At 28.1% G+C, this 10040-nt stretch overlaps 1 protein-coding gene across 1 annotated transcript in view; it reads left to right on the top strand.

Annotated features, from left to right (window-relative positions):
• The first annotated feature begins 2777 nt into the window (after positions 1-2777).
• LOC107443451 (S-adenosylmethionine synthase) overlaps positions 2778-10040 on the top strand; it is a 31781-nt gene continuing 24518 nt past the window's right edge. The window contains exons 1-3 of the mRNA XM_016057310.4: positions 2778-4812; positions 7683-7760; positions 7931-8053. Of these exons, the coding sequence (XP_015912796.1) occupies positions 4704-4812; positions 7683-7760; positions 7931-8053 (310 nt within the window). The 5' untranslated portion in view covers positions 2778-4703. The remainder of the gene's footprint in view (positions 4813-7682; positions 7761-7930; positions 8054-10040) is intronic.

The raw sequence follows: 10040 nt of genomic DNA, 5'->3' as shown, positions 1-10040 counted from the left end.
CTTCCAGATTGCGGTTAATATTTTGAGGATTAAGAAACTGAATCCACCGAAAAAAAGAAAGAATATATTTAAAGAAAGTGCACTTTCGTGTTCGATTTTCTAATTTAAAATACGCATATCAGAGTAATTGCTATTTATTAAAAATATCGTTAATATCCCTAAAATCTATAAAATTACTCTAAGAATTCATTATCTCAAAAGCTTTGAAACTTATGAATGAAACTTTTTTCGAAAAATATATCTAATAGATTTAATTTTTTGTTTCAAAGAAACATATTTCATAATCTTATTCAAGTTTTAATTTTCGCTATTTATCAATGTTTTCTATTTATGAAAGTTATTTATCAAAGTTTATCAACATACATATTTTATCTTGAAAGTAAGTGAAAAGCTTATCTACATTTTTTTCTTAGTTTAAAACGTTTGTTTGGTTTTATTTCTTCATACAAAAATGAACTTATTGTATCCTTCTAATCAAAATAAATAAACTATTTTTCTATTATGAATTTAACCTTTGTATGTTCCATACAGATTCGAACTTTTTTAGTTTTATTAGTTCAATTTGAAGAAAAAAATTATCTCAACTTTTACAATAAATTTTCGCAAATTTTTTTAAAAATCAAGGAACAGGTTTTTTAAAATCTAAATTAACTATTGAATTGCAAATGATAACCATAATCGCTTAATTGACAGCTCAGCTCAGCAATTGTATAGTATACAGTTATCCGCTTATTGAAGACTTTAAAAATGAACTCTGAAGTGATTAACTTTTATCCCTTAGCCGCAAAATTTTCACTAAACATATTTTTCATGATCTTTTCATTATTTTGTATCAATTTGTATCAAAATAAGTGAAAAATATTATATTTAGCTTTTTAATAATTTATGGTTATGAAATACAGCATTTTCATAACCGTATTTTTCTGCGTAAAAGGTAAAATCTTTCAAACACAACTCTCTTCTAAACAATAATTTTTCAAATTTGCATATATATTTTCAATTATTTAGAGCAAAGAGAAACAGTTATTCGTCATTGAAATTTATAAAATCAGTAAAAAGGCACCAGTGTTCTATTTGTGTCAAAGAATTTAGATATGAAATTTAACATTTACGACGTTTAGTTTTCTTATCATGCAGTAACTATGTTTTCATTGTTTTAAACTAAAGGTTTGAAAATCTTCTCAAAAAGCACTTAAAAAAAGCACCTTGTTTATCTAATTGATCCCCAAGCAAAAACGAATCGTTATCGTTTTCTGTATTCAATCACAGTTACCCCACGCTTCTTTAAATAACTTTCAAGTTTTTGAGAGAAATAGCTTTTCGAAACGAAACAAAATTTTACACTATGCTACACACCCAATGCAAAGCCGCTTTGCCCGAGGGTTTATTTCAAAAATAAAAATTAAAAAGATTTTTTACCTTTTGAAAAACAAAGCTAAAAATAAACAAACTTATATATTTGTTTAAGTGCATGCTAGATTATGCCTTTACGAGAAGAAGAATCGAATATCATCGAATACATTAAAGAAATATTTCCAAAGATGTATTAGAAATTCTCCCTCAAGCTCATCCTAATTCTCTCCACACGTAGGTTTTAATTACTTACATCCGCATGTGAATGCTTAATTAATTACACTTTATAATTGTTATGTAGATTTCTTAACATGATTAAAAATAAAAAAGTGATTTTCATCGAATATTGATATTTTTGTTCATAAACAACTTTTTCAAGGACAACTAGATAAATATGAAAATTAGGTGCCTTCATTATAATCTAATTGCGCACATCTCTTAGTCGCTGGGAAAGAATATCCTTTGCTTTTAATCACAAATAATAAAAAACGTTAACGGGTTTACTTTTGTTTTCATAATCACAATTCCAAAATCTTGAGTTAATTCTAAATTCATTATCGGTTAAGAAAAGTAAATAAGTAAAATAATTGTATATATTTCAAACGTATGATATTGTTGTTTACATTTTTACAGATGTTGAAAAGAAATAAACTATAGAAAGTATAGTAGTGACTACCTTAAATGTACATGGTTAGAATTCTAGTGACAAATCAGGTAACAGAAATTAATATTAGGAATCGCATATTAATATTTAACCGAAAAAATAAAAGCAAAATGGTAATCTAGCGAATTACTGGTGAAGAAAGCTGGATTAAAGGCATCAAAACCTGTTGGCGAACCTGAAGTCAAAAGGCGTGCACATTGGAGTTGCTAAAGAATGTTTAAACTAGAAAAATTCGCAATTGAACTCTGACAAGGAGGTGTGTGTAAAAAATCATGAAAACCTGTTTAATTTCTGGAGAAAACAGGGAGGAGTTGAACGATGATTATAAGCAAATCCTTCAATTTTGTCAGGCAATCAAACTGGTTTTGAGCTTTTTATTCCAACTTCTTCGCTAGCATTTTGGAAGATTTTGGAAGCATTTTCTTTTCTTTTTTCTTATATTTTAATTTTCACTTCCTAATGTGCATTTTCTATCTTACCTTAGTCACTTCTGAGTATTACAACCTGAAATTATGCAGAGAACTTTCTATTTATAGTGAAAAATAATTGTCGTCAAATTGATTGAATGGTCGTATTCACAGGTATTCTAAAAAAATTCTGAGTTAAACTGGAGTTCACATTGTTTATTTAGTTCATGTGAGAAAAGGCAGAATTTTCATGCAATACATAATTGACAAAACAAAGGCTAATTGTTTGATTTATACCCACATTTGTCAACTGAAGAGAAATAAAATCAATTCTTCGTCTTTTTTTTTCAATATAGAATCAGGAAATATAATGAAAACATTTTAATTGAACTTTTTAATGATTTTTTGGGGCTGAAGCTGCAATCTATTAAAATTACAATCTAATACAACAAAGCAATATAGTTACAATCACAATTTATTACAAATAAAAGCAATCTATCTACAATTTACTACAAAATAGGTTATCCGTTCAATGTTCAATAAAACTTGAGAAACTATGGACGAGAGTTTAAAATGCTGATAAACTCTTTTCACTTGTATTATTTTTGAGAGTGAGAAAAAGGTTTTATTTGTTTTTTGAGGGGGTGATAAAAACAATTTTTTTCCCCTCTGTGAATTTTCAGCACATTATTTAGTCAATTCCTTCCATTTCATTTTATTTTTCTTCATGAACGAATTACATTGTCTAACAGTTGTTTCCGCTTTTAAGCTTTTTATTTATATGTATGTAAATAAACAAACAAAACATTAAAATAATAATAAATAAAAAAAACTTTCTCTCTGTTTATGTCACTAACCATCCTTTAAATGACAACTTTCCAAGAAAGGTTTGTTTGTTCAGGCTGCGAAAATCACAATAAGAAAAGTAGTTTGTAGAAAAACAGAATTCATATTCCATTTCCAATTCCACGTTTATTCATATTCCAATGAATAAACAAAATTTAATTATATTTATTCATGGAAATAAACATAAAAGTCATTACATGAGAATAATTTTTCTGTTCCGCATGCTTTATGAATGAGAAAGTTTTAAATTTTAAGGTAACCTTAGGATAATTAATATTAAAATAATGAAAATGTAGCAAGATAGATTGATAGATGTAGACTTTGGGGGTTTATTTTAAAAATCTAAGCTATTAAATTTTACTAAGTTTACTGGTTTCTTACGTCATACATGAACTTCGAAAGTCGCATACAAAACAAGGTAAGTTTTAAGTGAATTTGGGCCTCTGTTTTAAAAAGAATGTTTCACTAGACTCTAGAAATTTTAAAAAAATTGAGGAAAGTTATAGGGAATATGAATAGACGCGTAAGTGTATATAATAATTACGTATTAATTTTTATAAACGCATTAGATTTTTGGAAAGCAAATTCATTTTATAAGATAGAAAAATTTATATTAAATAAAATCATTTAATTTTTTTTTCTTTTCGTTTATAAAGATTTTAGGCATACAGAGCAAAAAAATTTAAAATAAATAGTCATTAAAGTGATCTTGAATAAAAGTGTTGACAAAAATGAATTAAAAAATGGCTGTGTGGAAAAACTCAAAAAATGGGCGGGAAAGAAATAACATTTAGAATATTAATTTCGCAAATTATAATAATACGTTCTTTTTTTAACATATTGTTCCAAATAGCATTTTTATTTTTATTTTTTTTTAACAATTGTACTCATTTTAATACTGTTTCAAACATTTATTTATTTTAGTTTGCCCGCATAAAATTCCATTCTGAAATCACCAATTTTTGTTCGGTGACATTAGAGAATTTGAGATTTTTTCTTCTTTGTAAACATAAAACTGTTATTTATATTCAAATTTTTTCAAAATTATTTGAGATTCAGACACTTAATAATTATAAAATAAAGTTAAATTATAGCATCAAACTATTCATCCACGCTCCTCGGTAAGGCGATTATGCAATGTAGGAAGAAAAAAATATTTGCTAAGGAAAAAAGCAAAAGCGCCGTAGCTGAGAAAAATCCACAAAATACAAATTAATTTTTACCTAAGATCCAGTTAAAAACCTACAAATACTGAAACTAAACACAACAGCGCACTAAAGGATCTGGAAAGATCTAGTTGAGCCATGGTGACGTCGAATTAAATGCCATGTTGCCATACCCCTGTTTCTAATATATCTCGATAACTGGCTTGCCGCCAATGCTTATGATCTCTTTTCCATTCATCTCTGCATGTGAAAGCTTTGCTCCTCAAGATGTCTGATAAAATGTTGGACTTCGTAGTACGCAACGGTGTGGAAAGCGTAGATAACGGGCTAAGTACATTTTTATTTACATCCGAATCAGTCGGAGAAGGGCATCCAGGTAAATAAATTAAAAATTCTAGCCTTTAATATGTTTTTTTATTTCTCTGTATGCCTTCTGTAACTCACGTGGTGATAAGTTATTTTTGCCGGTCTTCGGCATATAATACGGTATGGATCTAAAATAGTTTGCAAGATTTATTGCTAATTTCATATTAAATTCCTATTAATTGTTTGATTCTTTTACATAAATGTATAAATTGTTTTGTAACGTCGATGCGCTTTGTTAATGTTAAGCCTGCCATTTATAGCGGGTGCTAAACAATTAGAGAGTATTTTTTATTTTAGCTGTATACAAATTTATATAAATTTCATCACATATTTGTGTATTTTATAGAAAAAAGTTACGAAGATTTAGTTTTTCAAAATAATTGTCTCACCAGTTTGTTTTTAAATCTTATTCAATAGATGAATAATCAATAAGTTCTGTATAAAATAATATTTTGATATTTGTTTTTTAGTGTAATGCTTACTTACTAAGCCTTAGTATTTAACTCACTATCTTAAGTGTATGATTTATATTGTAATTCTGTCCATAAATTACGTCATGCTATGGTTAACTGATTTTCTAATGTTCAAATATAGATTAAATTTTTTCTGTGTGTTGATATTAAATTCAAAATGTGTGCATGTAATCAGTTAGTTAATACTAATAAGTTTATATTTACTCAATATCTTAAAATATGCTCAATACATTTTTTGTGTCAGATGGTGCATTTGCCTATTAGAAAAATAAATGAGGACTAAAAGTCTTCATTTAAATTGTACAATGTATCATTTTCCTTAATATTTATTAAAAGTTTCTAATAGTCCAAACCAGTGTTTTAAATTGTTTTATTCACAATGATTGTATTGTATTCGAGTGTAATTGAATACTGTCCCTAAAACCAAATTTGCCCGAAACATTTTGTATTTTGCACAACAATCGCAATGATTTATGTTACCATGCTCTTGCATACTATGAAGAATTAATATCAAAGTTGTGATAAAAAAAATCTGTATCGTCATGTTCCATTATGTTAGCAGTTATTCAAAGTTTGAACAATTATTTAGCACTTAAAAATTATTCATTATTTTAAAAAGCAAACTAATATGCTGAATTGGTCTATTTTTGAAGATAAAAGATTGCAAAAGATATGTAACGATTATGTCTTTGTAGAGAACATTCACTAGAATTTTTCTCCGAAATAATGTTACATATTATTGCTACTTAATTAAGCATTAATATTTAGCATTTTTTTTTAATCCAGTAGCAGTGTTGGGTTTTTGTTGTCAAAAACTGGTTTTTGACATGACAGTGGTAAAAACCGTGTTTTTACCGGTAAAAACAGTAAAAAATCTACTGCTTTCTTTCATTTATTGCGTATAAAGCGAACAATATATTATTTTCACATAATTGACTTTATAATGAATGTTGTAAATGATTGCTATTGATTTTGCAACTATATACATGCATTCTTATAGAAGGATATACATTCATACAGAAATATTGTAATATACTTGTTGAAAATAGTGATACTTACTTTTATCATTATAGCTTGATTTGCAAATGATTCAAAATTTTGCACTTCTTAATTGTTATTAATAAATTCATTAGCTAAAAAGAAGAATTTAAAATTTGGCATTTCTTATATATTAGAAATAAGCTAAACAAAACTTTCAAAACTTTTAACTACTAACAAACTCTAAGTCAAGAATTACTGCTATTTCGTCATGTTAAAAACTTTCATTCAGTTGAAAAAGCACATTAAATGCACAAGTTGAAAAAGCAAAAAAATTACAAACAGAATTACATGTTCAGTAGTCGAGGTCACTGTGCCGAAGCATATGATAGCAAGTGACTAATTTTGCGCATTTTTCATTGCTTAGTCGATTTCTAAGTTTAGTATGGCTGAGTCCTTCTACATTGCTATCGCAATGTTGCAAGGAAACTCTAAAAGGATTTCCCAGGCTTTTTCATGTCTCATTTATGTGTAAAATGTTGAAAGCAAAATTGATAAAAAAAAAGTTTATTTTATGAGGCTTTCTTTTTATGTGTACATTTGTTTTTCAAAGCAGGATTTTATGAATGAAAGTAATCAATCTTGACATTCTTCAGTAACTTAATATGCCAAACAAAATGATGCTTGGAAATGTTGAAAATTTTGTTTAGTATCCTAATATTTTACTTCAAGTAGTATATTTTGATATAATCATGTTGGGAAAATGCAAGAATCTATTCTTAAATATCTTTTAATAACTTTTTTTCTAATTTTATTGCCCAAAAATGAATTAATTTTAAATTATAAGCAGTTAAACTGAAATAAAAATAGTTTTACCTAAACTATGGGTTTTTGACAGAGGGTTTGTTGACATGACGGTAAAAACAGTCGTGTCAAAAACTTGCCAACCCTGTCCAGTAGTTGATATATTATGTCTAAATCGTTGTATAATAAAATATGATAGGCTGTTAAACAGTTGCAGCACATTTAGTAGTTCTCTTATTAATATTAAAGTTTTTATATTATTGAAAAAAATTTTTAAAATGTCCAGTTAACCAAAGAGGATTAGGATAGATTTCCGTAGCGTGATCTGTGGCAAAATAATCTGTATTACTTCTGGACATCGACCCACAAGAAACTTTTTTTTTAAATATCACGGAAAGGGACCAACACGAAAGGTATAACTCGTAACCCCCCTGCGGAAAATGTCTACATGTTTTTTTTTTTTAATATCAAGTTTAAAAATCTATTTGGCATCTTGGTGATTGTGTTGGTGCAACAGATCGCAATATATTAAAAATTTGTAACTGTACATTTATTTAAATCAGCTATAATTTAAATGTTTTTATCACACTAATGTTTTAGAATTAAGGGTAATTTTGTATTACAGATAAGTTATGTGACCAAATTAGTGATGCTATTCTCGATGCCCATTTGGAGAAAGATCCCAATGCCAAAGTTGCATGTGGTATGTATCTGTGTTACCTAAATGTATTTTTATTGATTAGATTTCTCATACCAATAAATCAAATATTTTAACCCAATATAATAATGGAATTAAAGAATTTTCACGTAACCTTTCTTTGTAACTTATTTATACAAATTGAAGAATTGTAATATTTGTAATTTTTATTTAAGAAACTGCGGCTAAAACTGGGATGGTCATGATTTTTGGAGAAATAACATCTAAAGCTCATGTAGACTACCAAAAGATTGTTCGTGAAACTGTAAAAAATATTGGATATGACAGTTGTACGAAAGGTTAGTTTATTCATAGTTTCTGATCTTTTTGTTTTCTTTATCTGAAATTGTAAGGTTACATTTCTTGATCAAAATTATTATTTTAAAATACAGGGATGTGATTCTTCCGCGGATCCGCTGATTTCAGATTTTTTCAGATTTTTCCATATCTTCCACTCTTTTTTCATAAATTTCCGCATGGAAAAATTTTTTATGCAGTAAATTATATTTTGTTTAAAATTTTTTTTCTTCCGGAGCGAAAGTATTGAAGCCCCCAATAAACCTTTCTTCACATGTCAATCTGCTGGCTGGGGTAAAAGTGGTTGACCTTGGTAAAACAATGCCGTCTCCTACTCCACTACTCTCTTATCTTTTCAAGGATAAAAGACTTTTTAAAATTTCCGACCATGTTCCAAAAACTTTTGGGGAGTCGAACGAACGATATAGTCGGACTTGCGACGAAGTAGCCTCTTGAGAAAATGATCTTCAGAAGAAAATGGGTAGAATTTCGGCATGTACGCCGTTGCCTTGACAACCGCTATAGATTGGAAAAAAGAAAAAAAGTCCTAAGCAGTTTCGTTTCGGCCGCTGATATTTGATTGGTTGATTTACAGAATTTTAAATATTAGGAACTGGGCCAGAATCTGCTAAAATTGCGATTCTTATTTAGATGATTTTTATGTAAATCATCGATTTTCGTATTTAACTGATTTAAAAGTCACTTGTTGAGATTCGTTTTTACACGATTTAAAAATCATTACTCGTAATTCCCATTCACGCAATTTAAAAATTCAATATCGCGATTTGTATTTAAACGTTTTTAAAACCCAATATCGCGATTCATATTCCCGCTAGTTTAAAATCCAATGTCGCGATTCCTATTCATATATATTTTTAAATTTCAATATTGCGATTCGTTATCACGCGGTTGTAATCTCAAACATCGATTTTCGTATTTATACGCGATTTAAACATTACTCGTTGCGATAAGTATTCACGGACTCTAAAAATTATGCATCGTGATTCTTATTTACGCGATTTAAAAATTCAATACCGGGATTTGTACTTTCGTGCTTTTAAAATCCAATATCGTGATTCTTATTCACGTGATTTTAAAATTCAATATCGTGAACATCGCGATTTTAAAAACCAACATCGCGATTCTTATTCACGCATTCTTAAAATCCAACATTGCGATTCTTATTCACGCATTCTTAAAATCCAACATCGCGATTCTTATTCACGCATTCTTAAAATCCAACATCGCGATTCTTATTCACCCTATTTTAAAATCCTATATCGCCTTATTCACGCGATTCTTTTTCATGCGATTTTAAAATCAAGCATCGCAATTCTTATTCACGCGATTTTGAAATCCAACATCGCGATTCTTAATCTAAGGCCTCTAAAAATTGTGTGAAAAATGAACTTTCTTGTCCAATCAACACTGATGATCAAAAGTCTGCAAAACGCAGTCTACAGATCAGTCCAGTTAATAAAAGATCATCAAAAAAACAAAGAACTGATGAGAAAGTCCATAAAGGTCCTTTGACCATTAAGGAAATGTTTTTTAAAATGATGTGAAACATAAAATCGTGCTTATGCATAATTACTCAAAGTTATCTAAATTATTAAAAAAGAAAAATTTTATTTAAGAACATAATTACCATTTATTTATTTGAATAGATAATAATGTAATCATTATCAGATTGGCTATTGAATTCATATCATTTTTTCTTTTGCACGTTTAATGCTACAGTTATAAACTTCCTCTTTTTTGTGTTTTTGTCAATCACATCCCTGAAAATAAAATATTCCCACTAATAATTATTTCAGTTTTAAAATTTTATTCTTGGCTCAAACTTAATTAAACCATTAAGATTGAATTTAAATTGATGTCTGTGTTAAGACCACAAGTTTTGTATTTTTAAGTTCTTAATATACAAAATCTTTTACTCTTAATCAGGGTTGGGTTTTTGCCGTCAAAAACTGGTTTTCGACATGACAG

This window comes from Parasteatoda tepidariorum, chromosome 3 (assembly GCF_982258835.1).
Source record: "Parasteatoda tepidariorum strain Cologne lab strain chromosome 3, Ptep-v5.0, whole genome shotgun sequence".
Classification (NCBI taxonomy): Eukaryota; Metazoa; Arthropoda; class Arachnida; order Araneae; family Theridiidae; genus Parasteatoda; species Parasteatoda tepidariorum.
This window is presented reverse-complemented; position numbering and strand designations above follow the sequence as displayed.